We start from the raw sequence: 23,176 nt of genomic DNA, 5'->3' as shown, positions 1-23,176 counted from the left end.
GGTGGTATTCACGAGTTTTTAAGTAATAATAATTTTATTGATTTCATTTTCCAACATGTAACATGGTCGTTTTAATAAACCCAGTATATTTTAATAATATCCGATTAATACAAACTGATAGGTATTATGGTTGAGAGATTTAAATCTTCATCGTTATTTTATCTTAGATAGTGTTAGCACTAAATACTTTTCACTTTATGTAACAATAAAACACTGAAAACTTTGTTTTCAAAACTTCCACAAAATTTATTTTAAACTCTTATCACTGCAGCTGTTTCGGCTGATTGCCTTTCTCAAGTGATCTATTTTTGGCATGCGTTTACACTTAATAGTCCCTAATGAAATAGGTTGAGGAGGGGAGAACTGTTTGTCTCAAGTTGGTCATTCAGAATTATATCTGTGTTTTTTAATTTGTTGATTTCCATAGATTCTAACAAAGACAGCTTAAGGCCTTTATTTTGAATGTGAAGACTTTTAAATTCGTTATTAAAAGAATGATTATGATCTAGAAGGTGAAGTGCGTATGTAGAATCTGTTTTTCTATTATTGAAAGCCCTTTTATGTTCTACTATTCGTTTATTAAAATTTCTACCAGTTTGACCGATGTAAGTTTTTGGGCAGTCGCCACATTTAAGTTTATACACACCACTGTGTAGGTGTTTTTTATTTTGGCTCTTGTTGTTTTTAATATATCTGCCTAGGTTGTTATTTGTTCTGAAAGCTGGTGTTATTCCTTTCTTTTCTATGTGTTTGGCTATTTTTGTTGATATTTTGCCTGTATATGTAATCGAGCAGAAGGTACTGGGTTTTTTCTAGAGGTGGAAATACTAATTTCTTGTGTAGTTTTTGATTTAACATTTTATTAATTGTTTGTTCGTTGTATCGATTGTTTACTGCTATTTGCTTAATGATATTTAATTCTGTCTCAAAATTGTATTTCGACATAGGAATTTCTGTTAATCTATGTAACATACTATGATAGTCTGCCAGTTTATGTTGTGTGGGATGGGATGATGAATTGTGAATAGTCGTGTCAGTATGGGTAGGTTTATGAAATATGGAGAAGTCATGTTTCTTTTTAAGTCTGATAATTTTTAAATCCAAAAAATTTATGGATTGATTTTGTTCTGTTTCTATTGTAAGTTCAATATGACTATGAAGTGAATTAATACACGATAAAAATTGGTCGAGTTGCCTGTTAGTTCATGTGAAACATACCAGTACGTCGTCTACGTATCTCCACCAATATAAAAACTGTTTGAATATGGGATGTTTTGAAATCTTTGTCTCTAGATGATCCATAAAAATATCTGATAGCAATGGGCTTAGAGGATTGCCCATTATAAGTCCTGCACTGTTATTTGTATATATTTCATTATTAAGTTCAAAGAAGCCCACAGATATAATTCTGAATGACCAACTTGAGACAAACAGTTCTCCCCTCCTTAACCTACTTCATTAGAGACTATAAAGTGTAAACGCATGCCAAAAATAGATCACTTGAGAAAGACAATCAGCCGAAACAGCTGCAGTGATAAGAGTTTAAAATAAATTTTGTGGATGTTTTGAAAACAAAGTTTTCAGTGTTTTATTGTTACATAAAATGAATTTCCATCAAGTAACGGTCGAATCCATCAACTTTTCACTTTATTATTTTTGCCGTAATATTCATTTATTCAATGTTTCTGTGAAATACTTTTTAATTGGATATTGCAGAAAATTTACATCCTTGAAACATTGCCTTTCCAAGTGTTATATTGTATGGCTTTGAAATGCCACTAATGATTTAAGACTCACTTAAGCCCTATTTAAGACTCATCATTCTAGCGTTATCACCGTGTGTGGGTCCTAGCCTCCACAAGAATTTCTCTCTAGTCACACCTGCCATCGCCTTCCCCGCCTAGCACGTATTCCCATATTTGTCAGGTCTTCATCGGTGTTATTAAGGAATCTTGTTCTGGGTCTTCCTCTTTTTGTCTGACCAATGGGTCTATTAAGGAGCCTTTTTTCTAGCTGAGTCAGTTTATTTCATCCTCATTACATTATACCGTTTAAACTGAACATCTAATTTAATCCAATAAAGTCAAATTTAATCGATGCGTTTGTCTTCAACAGGTTCGCAATGAACTGTACGGATCCCCTTTCGTATATTTAAAATTCACGCATAAAAACTCCCACTCCAAGAACAAAGTACGCTATTGGTAGAACGTGCTTTGGTGGGTAATTTTCGTCTGTCGCCGCTAGTTATAGTAATGGTAAAGCGCATCCCTAACTCATGATAGACGACGCTTCACCAAGTTCCTTCGTTCACTTCTAAAAAATGTCTTTTACTCATTTTTGTGGAGGTCAAAACAAAAAGTCGCTTTCATATTTTTCTTTCTAATCTTTCATATTTTTATTTTAAATCATTTTTGTTATCTTTATTCTAAATAATGTTATCGCCTTTATTTAAATCATTTTCGGCTGTGGATGGTTCTTGAAACAGCAATTCTTTTAGGTGTTCGCACGAGACACCGGCATCCACAATTACGAGTCTCTGGGTCTCTGGGTGAGATATATAATTGGTAAATATAAAAATATTTAGAATATATATGTAAAGACTAAGCAGTGCTGCCATCGTGCCATCTTTGATGGACGTAAAATAAGAATGTCCATTAATAAGTTTTCTTCTTCTTCTAGTTCCATGACCGTTATCGATCGTTGGATATCATGTTGGCTACCATATTCGCTATGATTTTCCATACCATTGCCTTAGATTTTTCAGCCATGATGTTCTTCTTCTACCAGGACCACGATTACCTTGGATCTTTCCCTGAATGATCAGATGTAAAATATCATATTTTTCAGGGTGTCTCATAATGTGACCGAAGTATTCCAGCTTGTGTTTCTTTATTATATTGACCAGTTGTGTTGTTTGGTTCAGCTGGTTCTTGCTCTAAGGACCTCCTCATTTCTAACTCTGTCGACCCAGCTTATTTTCAGTAGTCGTCTGTATACCCACATCGCAAAGGCTGTCAAGCGTCTAAGGATAGCCTCAGTTAGAGTCCACGCTTCCACTCCATACAGCAGGACAGGAAAGATGTAGCAAGATGTCATTCGAACTCTAAGGTCAATGCTAAGATCGTGACTGTAAAGTACGTTTTTCATTTTTACAAAGGCAGCTCGGGCTTGTTCTGTTCAGCTTTTAATTTGTGCGGTTGGATCCCAGCTCTCATTGATATTACTGCCGAGATACACGAGTTTCTCTACTCTGTCCAGTGTGGCATCTCCGACTTTTATACCGTCATCCTGTATATAATTTTGTAACTATCATATATTTAGTTTTCTTAACGTTGAGTTTTAATCCATACTGATCCATACTTAATCCATACGAAAGTTTTCTTGTCGCGTGGATTTCTCCAGCCGCCTATGTTTTAATTTTTGGGTGTGACCCCAAATATTTCTTGCCGTGTGGACTTCTCCAGTCACCGTTTTCATTTTTGCGTGGCCTTAAATAGTTACTTCGTTCTATTTTCCAAGCAGTGAAATGTTTTTTTTAATATAGAAAACAATTAATATGGACAAATGCTCAATGTTTTTATCATATTTAATTCATTGTGTAACATCTAATTTTATTTATAAATATTTTAAATATGTTAAATTGTAAACTGTTGAAAATTAATATGCCGGGAAGAAAAAAAGATGAGCTCCATCCTACTCTAGAAATTTTATTAATTTAATTTACGGTATATTTTAATTAAAGGTTAATATTAGGTAGTATGTATATTATTTAACTAAGACACTAAAGATACATATGTCTAAAGATACATACGTTTTTGTGTAGATAATAAGTATCTTAACTCACCTCTTTCAAATAACTATACAGTAATTGTTTCGTAAACATAGAGAATTACCGACCAATATCCTTGCTCTCACATCTGTATAAATTACTAACTAAAATCATAACCAACCGCCTAACACATAAGCTCGATTTCTATCAACCTATCGAGCAGGCTGGATTCAGAAAACATTTTAGTACCATAGACCACTTGCACACCGTAAGAACACTGATAGAAAAATGCACCGAGTATAATGTTCCAATTCATATGGCGTTCGTTGATTTCCATAAAGCATTCGATTCCATCGAATTATGGGCAGTGCTTGAATCTCTAGAAAATGCACGTATAGATTCAAGATACACTAACATAATTAAAAACATATATGAAAATGCCACCATACAGATAAAGCTGGACGAAAGCACAAAAACTAATCCCATAAGACTACAACGGGGAGTAAGACAAGGAGACACCATCTCTCCCAAATTATTTACCCTTGCTCTAGAAGACATTTTTAAGAAACTAGAATGGAACAATAAGGGTATCAACGTCGACGGATCATACTTAAACCACTTGCGATTCGCAGATGACATAGTTTTAATAGCCGATAATATCCAAGAACTAAATGATATGTTACAACAATTAAATGCAGTTTCAGGAGCGGTAGGCTTAAAAATGAACTACAGTAAAACAAAAATACTGAGCCGAGACCAGACAAATATAACAATACAAAATCATACCATAGATGTATATCTAGGTCATGTTATCAAACTAGGGAAACCAAATCAAGATGCTGAAATCAAAAGAAGAAGACAACTGGCATGGGGCGCTTTCGGCAAATTAGCATATATCTTGAAAAACACCTCCATTCCTGTAAACTTAAAGAAAAAGGTGTATAACACATCCATACTACCAGTTTGTACTTACGGCTTGGAGACAGTAGCCCTTACCAAAAAATCTGCTAAAAAATTAGAAACAACGCAAAGAGCAATGGAACGAATCATGCTTGGAATATCACTAAGAGACAAGATTAGAAACACCGAGATAAGACGTAGAACGAAGATTAGGGATATTGTGGAAGAAATTGCAAAACTGAAATGGCGCTGGGCAGGTCACGTAGCCCGATATAATGACAACAGGTGAACACGGAGAATTCTAGAATGGAGACCAAGGACGACATCAAGAAGCATGGGAAGACCTCAAAAAAGATGGGTAGATGACATAAGAACAGTGGCAGGCAAACAGTGGATTAGATTGGCGCAAGATAGAGAAAGATAGAAGCAATTGGGAGAGACCTACATTCAGGAGTGGATGGAAAATGGTTGACAAAGAAGAAGAAGAATTGTTTCGGAGAGTCCAAGCCGGTGACAGTATGTAGCCTTCCTGGCGGTTCTGCTTATGAATTCATAGTCATGCCGTTCGGCCTGAAGATTGGATTTACAGCGTTCCAGAAACTCGTGACCAAGTCTTCGCCAGATACATGGACAACTTTGTCAACTTGTACATGGACGACTTTAGTAGAACCTCCTTATCTCTTCCGTACTGAGCAACCGGGGATACGTTATTTATATTTGTGCACGTACAGGGTAATCTTGTCTTTCTCCCCTTTTAGTATCCTTCAGACATCCTATCTAAATGTATTTTACGATATCCGGTTCATCGGATATTCTACAAAATTCGAAATTGTATCGTCTTTTCCACGCACTATTATAATTTACCAGTCGATAGATTCGCCTTAGTACTTTTCTTTCGAAACATCCTTTCCGAAAATATGTTTTCATTACTTTTTGTTAGAGACTTGGTCTCTGAACCACATATTCGTACTGGGCTTATTATTGTTCCTTTAATATATTATTAATACTTATTTAGCATAGTTAGCTTTAAGAAATAGTTTCATTCAGATTAGCAAGTAAAAGATCAATGCCAAATTTGGGCTTCTATCACTAAGACTAATTTGTTGAATTTGGGTTCGATTGATGCCAACGCTATACAAATATCTTCAAATCAAAATGGTCTCGTTGTTTATTTTCAATGTAGAGCAACGTCAGTAAATCCTTTTTGTATAAAGGTATGTAGTTGAAAAGCTCCTAAAAGTAGTTACTACATTACTACATAGTGGGATATGAAATACAAAATGTTATCCAAAATTTTTTAGGCACAAGATGTTAAAGTGGTTCCTACAATGCAATTTATTTCTTAATTAACTATTAATCAGGAACAAGTAATTCTTGTATTAATATATCATTTGTATACAGTATGATGCAAATGTATGGAATAAATTCATTATTTCAAAAACAGACGACTTTTAAAAAAAATCTTAAAACACGTCAATTTTAGTTTTTGAATGGCCATCAACTACTATAATGTGTTGGACATTACGTCATCAGTGTCGGCGTAATGACGTAAACGACAATTTTTTAATTACAAACCGAGATCATGCGACAGCTCATTTGAAAGGTCTCCTTATCGCCTTTGCAACGATATAATCATTTAAATATTTATTTCTACTGGGTTAACCAAAACTGTTGGTTTATTAATACCATTAAGTTACAATAAATGTTTACTTGAATACCAATTAAATTACAACAAATGTTCAAATTGACGACCTTCAGCAATAATACAATGTGAAAGATGAGCAATAAATTCTTTCCTAACGTTTTCGATTACTTCACGTGTTATTCGTGCAATTTCGATACACTCTGCTCTTTAAATATTCCCACCAAAAAAGTCTAATGGAGTCAAATCTGGAAACCTTGATGGCTATTCTATGGGCCCCCTTCTACCTATCCGCCTACCTGGGAAAACGTTATTAAAGTAATTTCGTACCTCAACGCTGTAGTGTGGGGGAGCCCTATCATGTTGGTACAACAAATCATTTCTATTGTTGCAACAGATAATCCTGAAGAAATTCTAGATAACAAGAAGCAGTTAAGTTTTCATCAAAAAAATATGGCCCTACAATTTGATTGTTTATAATGCCGACCCAAACATTCACCTTCTCGGAATTATGTGTCCTATACTCTTCCATCCAATGTGGATTTTCACTTGCCCAGTATCGATATGTCTGGCGATTTATGTGACTGTTCAGCATGAAAGACGCTTCATTAGAAAAAAGTACCTTTTTTATGAAATCGTGATCTCTGTTATATTTTTCATAACGGTTTCGCAGAATTCGATTCTTCTATCAAAGTCATCTTCTAAGAACTGCTAAAGAACTCTAATCTGCCTAGAACTGGTATGGGGATTTTCTTAAAACGCCAGTACAATGTCCAGTTTCTTGGCTTCGGATATCGATTTTCTACCACTTCTGGGAAGATCTTTAACATGGCTCGTTTCTCTAATTTTATTTTTCAATTTTACTTACTGTTGATTGAGTAATTGGTTCACGATTGGGGTAAATAGCATTAAATAAATTACGAACTTCTGCTTGAGTCTCTATATTCATAACCAAACATGATTAAAACCTTGATTCGTTCTGTTTCTGTTAGTTTCATTTTTGTAAATGCTTTTATTAATGTCGGCAAAAAACTCGAAAGGTAAAAATTTTACGTCTATTATTTGACAGATTCACTTATCATTGACAAATAAAGACGAGTCAATGACAATATTGATTTAAATATTTTTGAAAAATAACTTGGAATACTTACTACAATAATTAATTTCAGATTATAATGTAGCATTGTTTGTTATCAAAAAAAAATTCGAAAAAAAATGTATTTTTTTTTTTCGAAACGAGCAAAAACACTATTTTGTTTTATTTCCAGTGGCGTTCCTTAGTGTAGTTTAGTTCAATGAATGAATATTTATGGTAATTCCATGTTACTTAACAAAGTTCATAATTTTGGTGAACCCTGTAGAAATAAATATTCAAGTGATTACATCGTTATAAAGACAATAAGGAGTCCTTTCAAATGAGCTGTCGCGTGACCTCGGTTTATATTTAAAAAAATCGTCGATTACGTCAATACGCCGACACTGATGACGTAATGTCCAATACATATAATATATGTATTGGACATTACGTCATCAGTGTCGGCGTATTGATGTATATCAGTTGATGGTCATTCAAAAATTAAAATTGACGTGTTTTAAGATTTTTTTTAATGGTCGTCTGTTTCTTAAATAATGAATTTATTTCATACATTTGCATCATACTGTATAAGTCTTCCTAATAATAGTTCAAACTGGGAAATATAGACTTGTTCTGGAAACTTGTCTTTCAAAAATTTATGTTTCTTTAAACGAGTTCATAGTATTATTATGTTTAAGTATGAAGCTACTCCTTCTTCTCTTCTTCTTCTAATTGTTCTTCTTCTTCTTCTTTACTTTGCTTTTCAATGTGCCTCCAGTAAGTTGTCGTTCCATCCTTTTCGTGGTCTTCTTACTAATCGTCTTCCTATTGGGGAACCGTCTCTTGACTCGATTTATTGTCATTCTACTTTTCTATTTCTTACCCAGTGCTTGATGTTCTCCACCTTGCATCTACGTCGTATATCAGTACTTCTAGCTCTATTTTATCTGACTCATTCAGATTGACAATTCAGACGTACATTATATATTTTAAAGTAGACGACTTTAGAATGATATTGTTAATATTCTAGAGTTGCGTTCCTGGGACGGCTTTATTGTAAGATAGTTCATTCGATTACATGAAATCAACTTTAACTTGAGAATACCAACAGAATGATAACCACATGCAGTGGTGATAAATTCTCGCATTTTTATCATTCCATTTTACCATTCGACTTACTATACTCAATCACGTAATCATCTCAATTATTGATTGCGTATGTTAATCCATGCATTCCTTACAATATAGTGCATACAATTCTGCATTCATAATCAAGTATTGAATTATTATTTACCTTTCCACTTTCATTTTATTTTACTTTTAAATCAATCGTGTTAACATTCCACCAGGTGGTTTTCAGCCTGCTATAAAACCGATGTCTGTTCTATGTCTGGTAAATTTTGTATCTGAACTGAGTATAATTTTTTAAAAATAATTGAAAAATTTAATGATTTTAATGGATACCTTTTCTAGTCTGTAATAAGCCCTAATGAGCAGCCCTCAATCCTTTGTAGGAGACCTAGTCGACCGTTTAGACTAGGATTTGCGTGTCCTCCCCATTTTCCAACAACCAGTCTTCCGTCTTGATTTTGTTTCCTTAGACGTGTCCTTATAATTAATTCGTCAGCCCCTTTCTCGCAAAGGTGTTTGTTTTCTTTTATCAGAATGATGCTATAGGTTTGCCATTATAGCTACAACAGACTTAGAATTGGGGAGCATCCGCCATATTCTTCAAATTTGATTGACAATAAAGGATTTTCATCGGAAGCTGCGAGTGTTTGATATTCATTGTATCAATCAGAATCTCTATGAACATAAAGCAAATTACAAGCATGGCATGTTTAGTGTTGGGTTCGGCTTATCACATTTTGACTTTTTTTCTGTTTATATATTTTTTTGAATAATTTTAATTGTAATACTAAAACGTTTTACATTTTAGATTTAGATATTTTATAACAAATTTTATCTTATATCTTTCGAATAATTGCGGAAGTATTAGGGTTTTTTTGGCCCCGTGTGCGTCTGGTAATTGTGATTTCTTCATGTAATCTACAATTATATAACGTACTGTTTTATCTAAACTTCCTAGAGTGATAACAATCCGACAATAGTGTAATTTAATGATTATTGACCTATTTAACAATTCGAAGAAATTTAAAATTTTTTGTTATCCGAATACGTCATATACACCTAGAATTATAAGGTTCCTAAAAATTTGATCGATTTATCTCAACCGCAACTAAATATGCGATAGGTATAATATGAGAAACGCAGTAACTTTATTATCAAACCACAAGATAAGAGTGTAAGATATTACAAAGTTTTTTCTCCCGGTTACGATATATACAACGAAAGATTTGTTATTATTTACTATATTTCCTATCAATAATATTTTAGGAGAGAAGTTTACGAAAGATCTGAAATAAGGTCAGAGGAAGTTGAGAAATCAGTAGGAATGAGCAATGGTAGAACCAATTTGTAAAGGAAGTAGACGGGATTAGCATAGTATTTAAGAAAACAAAGCCAATAGACAGTATACGAGGGCAATAAATATATTTCATGATAGCTCTTAGACCCGATTTGTAGATTATTGTTTATTGTTTTTTACTGTTTTAGTTCAATAGACACAGCAGGAAACGACAGAATTAATCAATCTCAAGACAGAAAAATTTGCCATACTGATCGCCAATCTGAATCGAGAAACCACTTAGGGGAAGGAAGATATAACCTTTGTGCTATAATTTTGTCCAGATTATCCGCTAAATGTCATTATTCCATACATATCTCTCCAGCAAACTCTGGATCTTCTCTATTTATGTTAAATTTTGATCGCAAGTGATAAAATCCTTAAAGCTTCAGTTACTAGTTTACTTTTTTTTTATCTGGCCAGTTGGTTGTCAAAACCAGTGCCAATAAAACACATACACACATACACACACACTTTTTTTATTACCTGAACACATACAATCAACTGGTATTTATAATTTTTTATGTTGGATTCCACTTTCAGCTTTCATTTTATTATGTACAGCTGGTTCCTAAAAAAACTGATACGACTCTTAAAGCGTATTTTGTAGAAAATTGAGCAGTGTATTTTGAAGGATAAATACTTATTATTTACATACTGTCACTGTCACTGCTAAATCTTAAAATTTGTCAAATCGAAATTAGAAGATGGTTGGTCACTATCTGCCGTAGTGAACCATTTTAACGTAACCAGAACAGTTTTTAATATTAATAAAAGATGGATAAAACAAAAAACTCTCTACCGCTCATGAAGATCGTACGCTTTTGGAGAGATTAGCTTTTACACCACAACAGAAGCAATCAAGACTTATATTTGCTTTAAACAATCAGCTACAAAATCAAGATTTTTGGGACAAGATAATATTTACAGGTAAGAAAATTTTTCAATCTTCTAAAAAAGGCAAAATTGGGGTATATAGACCAGAAAATAGATTTAATCCTCTATATGTTGATAGATATCGAGCAGCTGTTCATTTTAACACCAATGTATGGGGAGGATTTTATCTAGAGGAATGGGAATGATATGGCGTATTGATGGCAGGTTTGTTGCGCAGACTTATCTAAATATTATAGAAAACATCATGTTTCCCAGTGTAGAACAGTTGTATCCAGAAAATAATTTTATCTTCCAACAAGATAATAATTGTCCTGTTCACACTGCAAATATAATAAACCAGTGGCTCCAGAATAACAACATCGAAACCTTACTATGGCCCAGCTACAGTCCAGATTTAAACCCAATCGAGAATGTGTGGGGGATTATTATAAAACGGTTGTATCGGCGTAATTTTATACCTCAACCTTCTGAAGAGCTGTGGCACGGTATACAACATGTTTGGGAAGAGTTCTCTGAAGAAGACAATTTCATAGTTCCTTTCACGCAGATGGACCGAAGACTACAAGCTGTTATCAATGCTGATAAAGATATTACAAAATGTTCATTTCATTTTTACATACCTAAATTTAGTATAGGTTTGGTCTTCCAGACCCTCGCCTTCTTTCGAGTGTTTCTTGTCCCCTCCATTTTTTATTAGTAGAAAAACTGTGGTGCTTTTTATATTAAAATGTTTTGCTGCCTCTGATAATGCTCAGTTATCTTTTAATTTGGTTACAATTCTTGCTGTAATATACTGTTAAGTCGTTTGTTCTATTCCTTAATAATAATAAAAATACTAAGAACTCTATTTGATGTAAAAACTATCATTTATGTACTCTTTATAAAATGCAAGAATTCAGAATAATTTAGACCTTAACACATTGGCTGCACAAATAGAAAGAAAAAAATTTCATTTCAGGCTCCAGACTTTTTTTTATTAATTCATATTAAAAATGCATAAGGTTATTAAATTTTTGAGTTCAGTTACAAAAAAAATATTTTTTCTTGATTTATGACCATGAATTATATTTAACGCACGCAGCTCTAGGACCAAAATACCACTTCCAGGCCACGTGCATTGTAGGTGACTCACGCAATATACTTTACCTACTGCTACAAGTCTTAGCTTGCAATTTAGTTTGAGTAAAGATTTCGTTAGAGTAACAGTGCTGTTCGAATTTGTTTCGTATTAGAACTACCTATTCTGTTTATTATGGCGAAAAAATTTGATACTTACGAGAAACAACAACAATATTTGCAGAGATTGCATAAGGATGAATACTTTGATATGAGTGATGAGGATGTAGATGATCCTTTCGAAGGTGACAATTCTGAAGACGATTATACACCATTTATGTCCAGCTCAGATAGTGAACAAGAAGAACCGGTAACCAAAAAATGGAAACGAAAAAATGCAGAACCATCAAGTACTGTAGATAAAGTGATAAGTAGTGTAATGTTGCGGGCTAGTCGTGAATCATTTAGTGATAGTCGTAAAACTGTGGAACAATCTTCAAGCCGTATCACGGAGACAACAGATCATCAATCTAGTGAATCATCTGAAGACACAGATCACGATGGCATTGAACTTCCTGTTACTCCTACCGAATTTCAAATTACATGGACTGCTGTAACGGGAAAAAATCTAAAGGTATTTGATTTCAATGCAGTACATCCTGGCATGTAACCTGAAGCTGCATCGCTATTAGCGCAAAAAGAACCCTATGATTTCTTTAAATTTTTTTCAACAGATGATATCATTGACTATATTGTAACTGAAACAAACAGATATGCTGAGCAGATCAAACAAAATGAAAATATTTCACAGTATTCAAGAGTCAAAAGATGGAAACCTCTAACAAATTCAGAATTTGAAATCTTCCTGGGTATAATTATGTGGATAGGTTTAAGTAAAAAACCTCGACTATCCGATTATTGGTCCAAGAATATCCTGTACGTCAATGATATCAAAAAGCGTATGTCACGAATTCGTTTCGAACTAATATTACGTATGTGGCATTTTTCTAATAATACAGAATGTCCAAGAGATGATCGACTTTTCAAAATTCCAACCTTAATCCCTTAATTGATCGTTTACTGGCCAAATTTCAAACTGCCAGAATTCCGAACAAAAACGTATGCATTGATGAGACTCTAGTACCGTTTCGTGGACGGCTGGCTTTCAAACAATATATCAAAAATAAAAAACATAAATTTGGGATAAAACTCTACAAATTATGCACAGAAAATGGGTATACTTTCAATATGAAAGTTTACTGCGGAAGAGACGTTTTGGAGCCAGGGATTTCAGCATCATCTTCAGTTGTTATGTCGCTGATGGACGGTCTCCTAGATTGTGGTAGAATACTCTACACAGATAATTTTTATACAAGTTTTCACTTGGCTCACCAACTTTTAGATAGATCAACACATCTCATAGGCACACTCAGATCGAACAGAAAATTAAACCCCCAAGAGGTTGTGAAAGCAAAGTTGAAAAGAAATGAAATTATTGCACGAGAAAGTAACACAGAAGTTGTTGTAATAAAATGAAAGATAAAAGAGATGTATTAATGCTTAGTACAGTACACACAGACAGCAAAGTAGAGGTTATGAGTAAAAACAACAAAATGACAGAAAAACCGCAAGCAGTGATCGATTATAATAACTGTATAGCGTTTGTTGACCTTTCAGATCAAATGAAGTCATATTCGAATTTACTACGAAGAGGAGTAAAATGGTACCGTAAACTAGCAGTCGAACTTCTCGCTGGATCAGTTATTAGAAATGCCTACATTATGTATAAAAGTATATCTAAAAATAAAATACAAATTACTGTCTTCAGAGAAGAAATAACAAAAAAAATATTAGAGGAACAAGTGCCGGAAGAACAAGTTGTACAACAAGAAATTTTACAAACTTGTCGACTGAAAAAAAAATGGAATCAGCAAGAAGAAGGTGTACAGTTTGTTATGAGAATCTGAAAACAGAACATGGAAGAGACTATGCTATGAAAAAATGTAAGCAGACTCCATACAAATGTGACATTTGAGACATTTTTCTGTGTGGAGTGTTTTTTTGTGAAACATAAAACTAAAAGTTTGATTTATAAAGAACTAAATAGTTTGTCACTTTCACAAATATCTACTTAATTTGATTGTTTTTTGGTAATACATAATTTACAGTAAAATGTGCATCTTATTTTCTACGGCTATTACAATAGTATTTTTCACGCAAACCATTGGGCTAACTTCAGTAATCTGACCACCTGGCCATGTACAAATGGTTTGTATATGAATAACGTGTAAACTGTGAATATTTGTCTCACAGAGCATAGAACCAAACCTGTCGTTGATTATTAGAATTTATGAATTAACATATGTAATCAATTTTTTGTTGTGTGTTTGTTTATGTTATTATTTATCTGTCGTAGTAAATATAATATGTCAGACCAATCAAATACACTGCTCAAAATGATCAAATCTTATCAATTTTTTTAGGAACCAGCTGTACTTTATTTCATATTTGGTCTCTTTGTATTATTTCTGTATCTATGTATTTTTTACGTCAACCATCAGATTGTATTATATTAGATAAACACACAAAAGAAATGTTTTATGATAATATAAAACTGTCTTAAGCCAATACTTGATGAGGGAATAAAAAATATATAAAGATGAATTAGCGTATGGGAATTGCATGAACAGACCGATATACCGTTACTGCAGATAATAGTAATTTAGTTTAGATATGACCGATAACTTTACAAACTGTAAAAGTAAACACTATCAAAATATCATTAACGATTTCCACAGATATAATTACTTTATTGTACTACATATTTTCATTTTTAATATTGCGATATCTTATTGCAATACGAATTAATTATGAAAAATGTTAGAAGAAAAAAGAAAGTTTTTAAAGATAAGCAAAATTGTAAGGATTGTATTGGATTCATATTTTCAGCACAGTACTTAAAACTTGATTGCTCTTTTACTGTCAACTTTAATATAACGTCTATATTTAAAACCAGATGGCCAATACTAACTCCGCCTTCGAGACCACTGTACCTACACTTGTAGACAGGTAAATAACACTACTAAAATCAACTATAGCTAATTCTTTTACATATACCATACGTGATTTAAATCTAAAATAACTTTTTGGTGTGTAATTTATTATTAAATTATTAATATGATAGAAATAACTTAATGGTCAAGGATTTGTTTATATTTTGCAGCCTTTGAAATTGCGAAATAAAAAATGTTGATAATTATTATGTACTAAAATGAGTTGCCTTGTTGTAGAGTAGCTATTATATAATAAAACAAAGTTAATAAATTATATAAATTGGTATTGGTTTTAATTTTTAAATCCTGCAAACCGTGATCGTTCTAATTTTAGTTTTTTTTTAATATTAATAGTATCTTCTCTACTATATGGTCTTGATTATCTTGCTCTAATGTCCACGTTGCTTATTTTATCTATGCATATATCTGTATTATATTAAATTCATAATAAAGTTTTACGACCCAAGCAGACAAAACGATCTTTTCATTCGAAGTTGTGTTGCTGAAAATGAAATTGGCTGTTTTAAATACCATGCTGTAGTTGAGATACTATTTTGTAGTAGTAGGTATGGGCGAAATTCGCCGCATATGCAACCTTGTTCTATTTTCAGCATCTTAACAGACAATTTTTTAGTATTATTTGCTATTTTATTTCATTTGAGAATATTTATAACTAGAGCTCGGGAAATATGCACTTAAAAAAACCCTAAAAGATGCATGCAAATATGCACAAAAAACAGTTAAAATATGCATTCCCAATTGCAGTTTTAATCGCTTCAACAGTAAATTGCATGCTGGAATCTACATATTTTTTTTCGTAGAGTCGTAGCAGAAGAAACTTGTGCAAAATCAATATTGCAGTATTTTTTTAAAAATTTTTGGAATAATGGATTATCCAATTTTGCAATTGGTATATTGCAAGTAAAAACACTACAGTGTACAGTCCTTTTTGTGTTTTTTCAATGAAAAATAAATAGATCCAGCATAATAAGGAAAAAATTTTTTAAATTTTGTTACCAAATGATCTCTCCTAGTTGTGATACTTACTTTAAATTCTTGACCATAGCTCTGAAGATGGCTTTTTAATCTGAAAGCGCTCAGCTAGGAATTAATTTTTTACAGACTTCAAAAATACTTTCGTTTTTCCATTTAAATAAATAAAAGAAAAAAAGATATTATAATATACCTTTATGGTTGTGCTTTTTAGATTTCAAGAAGGCATTTGACACTATTGAAACGAAGCCAATAATTTCGTTAGCTCAACGATATATCAATTTAATTAGAAAGATCTATAGTAAAACAACCTTAAGAATACAGCTACATGAACTGCCTATACATACATACATATATATAGTTTGTTATTTCCTGACCGTGAATATTTAAATACAAACTTTTTTTATTTCCTGGGTTTGTCGGTCTGATGTAAATAAAACTATTTAAATTTTGCTTAAACGTTTCGGCAAATTTGCCATTTTCAATAAGCACTTTATTAAACTTTAAACATTACATTTACATTTACATTTAATGGATTAAAAATTGGTATCTGACATTGACAGATGACATCTGGCAGATATCTTAAAGTATGAGTGGTTCAGGGTCGTATCTTAAAAATCTGCCATGGTGCATTTAAAAAACAACTCAATTTATTAAGTTATGATACATATTGGAAAGATCTTTGATGTCAGTCTTTTTATTGATGGAATTTGGACCTTTTTTATGTGAGTCATCTCCAATATGCATCTTTTGTTATAATTTTGTTCTTTTCCAAAATCTGTACATTTTCAAAATCAAAAGAATGGCTATTTTCTAGAGAATTGTTAGCTAGGGCTGTTGTATTTAATGCTTTGGTTTGGATACTATGTTTGTGTGCAACCATTCTTCTATGTAGGTATTGGTGTGTTTGTCCAATATATGTTGAATTGCAGTCTTTACAATTTATTTTCTAAATAACATTTAATTGATGGTCTTTATTAACTTTAGGTTTAAATTTTGTAAAATATTTTTCAGATGTTTTTTATGATTTATGTCCAACATTAATATTATACTTTGCAAACTTTTGACAGTTGTTCAGAAAATCCATTAATGTATGGTAAGGATATATAAGATTTGTTGGAGTTAGTGACATTATTATTATTATTATTAGGTATGGTTTGAGTTTGTTTTAATATGGTATTGGAATTGGATTGATTTTTGATAATATTTTTTATTTACATCAGACCGACAAACCCAGGAAATAAAAAAGTGTATATATAGTCCTGCCATAATATTACTGACTGTTGGTATGTACACTATTAGCTCGTCAAAATATTCCAGTTTAGTTTGAGCCGTTACGATAGAGTTGACTGTCTGTCAGACAGAACCGTATTGCTATCATTGCTCTTCATAAGTGTGTAATAGAAAGAGCTCGTTTTTGAAGTTATACTTCCATACGCACGGTCGGCGTTGGAAATTTGCACGGGAGTGAATCGGTGAAACCATTACATATGTAAGATAATGAGTAAGAGAAAGACAGAAGATATATTTTCTCTCTCTTTCTCTCTCGAGAATAAAAATGTTCCTTTTGTATATATATTTAATATTATATATATATATATATATATATATATATATATATATATATATATATATATATATATATATAATATTATATATAATATAATATGTATTAATATTATTATTTATGTGATATGTTTTGTATTATTTAAAATTAAACGTTTATAATTATTTTAGGCTTTTGTATTTCAAAATAATCACTGTTTTACCGAGAACTGTCAATTTTGAAATCCGTTAGTGTCATGTCTATTTGGCAAATCCTTTGGCAAAACGTGTTTGGTTCATACGCTGGTGGTTGTGAGTTCGAATCCCAATTATGAAATTCCTTTTTTATTTTTGAAATATTTAAAAACCTCACGTTAATCTTATTAAATATATGTAATATACGCAAAAAACATAAATTTTAAAATAAAATTAAAATTTACAACATAATCCGAGTTGTTGGTTTTTTATTTTTATCTTCGTAAAGTAAGTTATATGTATATTGGCAGTTTTAAATACTTATGAATATTACATTTTAATTTATATTGTATTATTATATTGAATTATGTTGCAGTGTATTTATTGTATTGTAATTTTTGTATTAATAACAAAATAAACAATGAATTTTACTGCAGAGTATGTGTAAACTTTTTTTTGCATTCAACTCCTTTTATACATATATAAAAAAAAATATATATATTTTCATTAAAATATTGTTACAGTCCTTCATTTACTATACTCCTATTACAGGTCAAATGTTTATATACAGCAAACGATGCACCATATACCTATATAACTAATTCTTTTTCTCTTTCTACTCTCTCTTACCTATAGCATTACATATGTAATGATTGTGCAGATTGACTCCTATATAAATTTTTAACGGCGAACGCGTGTATAGAAGTATAACTTCTACCGGCAGTCCCACTGGACTGCCACGCCCGTTTTTTGGAATTACTTCTTCTTCCCTTCTTCTTCCTCTTAAGCAATTCTGCTTGTTCATTGGCGGATTAATAGCTCTGAAGGTTGTCATCTTTTGTCCATCTTTTGCAGTCATGTACGACTGGTGTTACCGGATGATTATTCCCATCAAGCAACATTCATCTATTATGTCAGAGGCCCTATGGCTGGATTATGTTGCTCTCCGGGCGTAATTATCTTAATAACATCCTTGGTGCATAAATAACTATTAAACTATTCTACAATTAGAACTTAAACTTTCGTCTTGTCATAAGCGCTTTATTAACAATTAAAAACATTGTTTTAAAATGAAATAAACCCAAAATGCTTATAGGGAAATAATAGAACAAGGCTTGAACTTAAATTTAAGTACATGGTGAATTCAAAAATAATGTTTTTTTACTTGTGTTTTTGAGCCTTGAAAATCGTAATTTTTCGTTTATCTCAGTTTTAAATTATTTGTACGTCTAAAACGATCAAATTTACAGAATATAAGAAATTTATTTTGTTCATAATAATCAAAAAAATTAAAAAAAAAATTGTTCGGGCCGAAAAACTTGATTGTTACAATTTGTTTAAAAAAATTATTTAAAAATTAAAAAAGTTATTTGGGGTATCTCATGAATGTGATTACGCAAAAAAATCTCATGGGAATATTTTAATTAGTTGCTGAACATGGTTGATATGACATTTTTTGTTCTATATTATTCATAAAAAATTTTTATAAGTAGTTTTTCTATTTGTATCTACTAACACATTCAAATATCATCGAACTCTCATCTACTGAATATAGTGTTTAGCAACATACAAAATATAATACGTACAAAGCCCGATACCATCGAACTTAAGCCATGGAAGTGGCATCGTGACGCAAACGGGCCGCTTATCTATGCCAGCTCGATGCCAGTGAAAACAGTCGAACGTTAGCATCGAAGTAATGAGGAATACAAACACGACAGTTCATTCTGTAAACCCGTTGCTCGTTTACGCTTAAGTGATTTTCGTTTAGTGTTTTGATTTTTGGTTAGAGAAAAAAAAGTGACTTTAATTTACCTTTGTGACTGTACAATGTGTGTTAATCAATACACCATGGTCCCAGCAGTAGTTAATTTGGTAGCCACTAAGGGACGTGATACATACACTGGATTTATCAATGAATTTGCCTGTTTTAAATGCAGAAGCTTCTCGGTAAGATTGTATTCATCTTTTAAAAGTTTAAACATCATAGTAAAGTCACGGTATTAAGTAGAGTTTGGCTTATAGATTTATATATATCCTTAATACTGTTAGGGATTAATAAATTATTGGAGAGTCTAGATTTAAGCAGATTTAGATAATTAACCACAGTTATTTTAGATCAAGATCAAAAGAAAAAGGAAAACTCATAATAGTATATTATTTAAATATTAAAAAAACTGATTCAAATTGATTTTATATTATTTCCTTATTGGTTAAAGTTAAAAGCCTTTATTTTAAAGCTAACTCCAGAAAACTGGCTGTATATGTAGAAAAGGACTATTTTAAAGTTAGGGAGTGATCTTTTGCTCTAAAATTTAATAATTAAATATCTTACGAAACTGTTTCCGTATCTTGGGATGCATTTTAAAACTTCATTTACTTGACATTATTTTTCGATTCAATTATTTCCGTCATGATAACATTTTTCGATCTGTGTTGTAGATATTGTGGTTTCATAAAGATAACAGTAGATCTGGAATATTCGAATCTTTCTTGAATTTCTATTAAATTAACAATTAAGAATGGGTAAAGACCACCATCTCTCTTACCTTGTTTTACTCTCATTCTCCCCCTGTCCCTCTCCTGTGCTATTTATTTCCATCTTCGTTTATTTCGACTACTTATTTTGGAAGAGGGGGTAACTTTTCATTCTGCTATCGGGTTCTCCTAATTTTTGCTACTGAAAAAGTCCATATCGATGCCTTTTTCTTTTGCCGAGATAGTTGTGTTGATTTTTAACTTATGTAGTGGAGAAAGTAGAGATATTATGTGTACAGCATTGAAAACATATATGAAATGTTATTTTTTACTATTAGCGAGTTTTACTATATAGGTCTCTGATATATACGACATTTATCATCAGAATTTCCCAGCATCTGAAGTTTTCCATTTCTGGATATATGCCACACCAATGTCATCTCTCGGTCTTTATCTTAGATTAAAGAGTCTTTATCTACCCATCATGCATACAGGCAATAAGAAAATACAACGTCGTAGTCGTTTGTTGACTTTGCTATATACATGCATCCTTCCATAAATATAAAATCTACATACATTTTCTGTTGTTCTTTTGAAAAACGATTTGGTATTCAAATAACAATGTTTTTTTAATTAGTCACATGATATGTTTGCCTGTTTTGCTGAAAAAATTTTAGTAACCCTTTAGTAACATTATTAAGGAAATACCTGATGATTCCCAAAGTTACACATATCCTTTTGCGTCAGAACCACTTATTACGAGAAAAACCATTGCGTTTAGAAATTATGTAAAATGTAACCCATGGTTAACATAAAACCATAAAACAATATAATAGTTTCATTGTCTGTCTAGAGATATTTCGTCAGTGTTTTATTTTGGAATTTGTTAAGAATCGTTTTATTTAGATTATTCTACCTGACCAATTAATAACGAGCGTATTTTTCATTTATTCCTTCATTGTATTTAAAACGCCGTGTAGTATGTTCAAAATATTAAATAAATAGTTATTTAACAATTTTTTCACATTTCACATTAGAACCACTACCTATTTATATATTTTTGGTAAATCGGATAAATGCCAAATAGTTCAAATAACTGACGAATTTCAATATTTTAATCGTATAATGACAATTCAAAAATCTAGCAAAAGCTTTCTGTTTTCTGGAAATTACTTAGATGCTTTTCAAACCCGGATTAGAACCTGAAAAATGAAATATTTGAGGTTAATCCAAAGAAGTAGAATTGGTAATTTAAAAACGGCTATTATTCACAGATTTAAAATATATTGTTAGCCATCGAGATACCTTTTGGCTTTTCACTCAAACCACAAAAATTAGTGCTGGTCTAAGTCTACGGGGGTAGCTCTAAACTGAGCAGTACTCTGCAAAGGACAGGTCGAAAAGTTTTCATTGCCGACACGGCGCGACTTAATGGCTATTATGAAATGTCCTATGGACATATGGACGTTGCATGTAAGGAATCGACCGATACCTATCTGATGAAACTTTATATTATAAAATGTCTATCGGGTGTTGGCAGAAAGCTTATGTATTTGTATAGCAGATTTCTCGAGGTACCGAGAACTATATAATAGTTTATGGAAGATGTACAATAAGCCATTTGGCTACGGTGCGAACGGTGTTGAGCAGACGAGTTCCAGAGAAAAGAAGCCACAAATATAGATGTATCCACTCATCTGTGTTAGTGGTTTGCATATTGACTAACACCTACTGTCAAGCATATGTTGTGTCGAGGTCTTGCTTCAAGAGGTGCTTAAACCTTTTTCTCGTTGCGCCGCTCATCTTGGCTTGCTTTCTGGCGGACCTATATGTTTATAAATCCCAGGAGAATCTCACATGCCGGGAGAAAACGAATGCGTCTCACCTGATTTGCTAAGATGAGCTGTTTCGAGCTTCTACTCAGTCGTGTTTAAGAGACAGAATTCCACGATCAAATATCAAGATTCCCTCAAAAACCACGAATTATAAGTTAAAATTTTCTATTATATAAGTATTTAATGTAATACCTTCTATAGTACCGGAAAATATGCGCCTCCTACAATTAGTACTCAAATTATCTCCGTTTTTTTTTTTAACCAAAAGCTATTTTAAGTACTTTAATTGAAATCTGACCCTATTTAATATACTCATTGTCGCCTATCTACAGTTAGTATATATTATGTTAACAACGAGAAACAATAACATATTTTTGGTCATTGATATGGCTATTGATAAGATTATTTCTACATATTAATACTGTTCATATATAACCCTCAAATTGATAATAGAACTGTCGAACAAAATCCTATAACTTTGTGCGTTAACATAATCCTTCAAAAAAGTATAATTTTGATTACGAGCATAATATAGTTGATGTGTTGTATGTAAATTGTAATTATTAGTAGCGGTAGTACACGGTAAGTAAGGACACTGAAGACGTAATCGTCAAAAATTAAATATGCAGTAAGATTATAATATGTATGTGAATAAGGAATATAGACATGTATACAGAATAACATATATAATATGTATCTTTATGATATATTAGTTTTGCTAATAATCTCGTGATGGATACGATAATATTTGTTCAAGAATTTACATCTCATCTATAGTAATAAAAATTATCTTTACTAATGTACCTTTTAATGCAAAAAAAGCCGGCAACTATTAATTTTTTTATAGTCGTATAAGCGATTTTGCACTTACAATTGAAAGTGTATATAATTCAATTACCCGTATCACGTATATTAGTGGAGGGTTTCTCTTTTCGTATTAGAAGAAATTTATACATTTCCAATTATGCTCTGAATATTTTAATTAGGTTGTTATGATACCTTCTTTCCCACTTTTTTTTTAAAGCTCTACATTTAACATCTTTTTCTTCGGGTTACATTTATTTGAGACCGAAAATATCTAAACTTTTTTTAACCATTTATTTTATTGGTTCTTTTTTTTATTAGTTACTTAAACTCTATCTTCGTTTTCAATAAATATCAGTAGTTGTTGAGCAAATTGATCATCTGTAAAATGCTCAACAACCCTACAGAGATCATGAAAACTAGTTTCTAAAAACCGCTCAGCTTTACCATAATATTTACCCTAATAG

The 23,176-nt window shown here is 31.9% G+C and overlaps 1 protein-coding gene across 5 annotated transcripts in view; it reads left to right on the top strand.

The window, feature by feature from the left end:
* The window catches only part of IP3K1 (inositol-trisphosphate 3-kinase-like protein), a 404,655-nt gene that overhangs the window by 361,682 nt on the left and 19,797 nt on the right, over window positions 1–23,176 (top strand). Inside the window, exon 1 of one of the 5 annotated variants that reach the window (XM_072536990.1) lies at window positions 19,260–19,542. The exons of 3 other annotated variants lie outside the window; for them this stretch is intronic. In XM_072536990.1, the coding sequence (XP_072393091.1) occupies window positions 19,423–19,542 (120 nt within the window). In that variant the 5' untranslated portion in view covers window positions 19,260–19,422. Of the gene's footprint in view, window positions 1–19,259; window positions 19,543–22,336; window positions 22,488–23,176 lie in introns of those variants that run through there. One more of the 5 variants, XM_072536992.1, reaches the window with a different exon arrangement.

Source organism: Diabrotica undecimpunctata, chromosome 7 (genome assembly GCF_040954645.1).
Source record: "Diabrotica undecimpunctata isolate CICGRU chromosome 7, icDiaUnde3, whole genome shotgun sequence".
NCBI classification, from domain to species: domain Eukaryota; kingdom Metazoa; phylum Arthropoda; class Insecta; order Coleoptera; family Chrysomelidae; genus Diabrotica; species Diabrotica undecimpunctata.
This window is presented reverse-complemented; position numbering and strand designations above follow the sequence as displayed.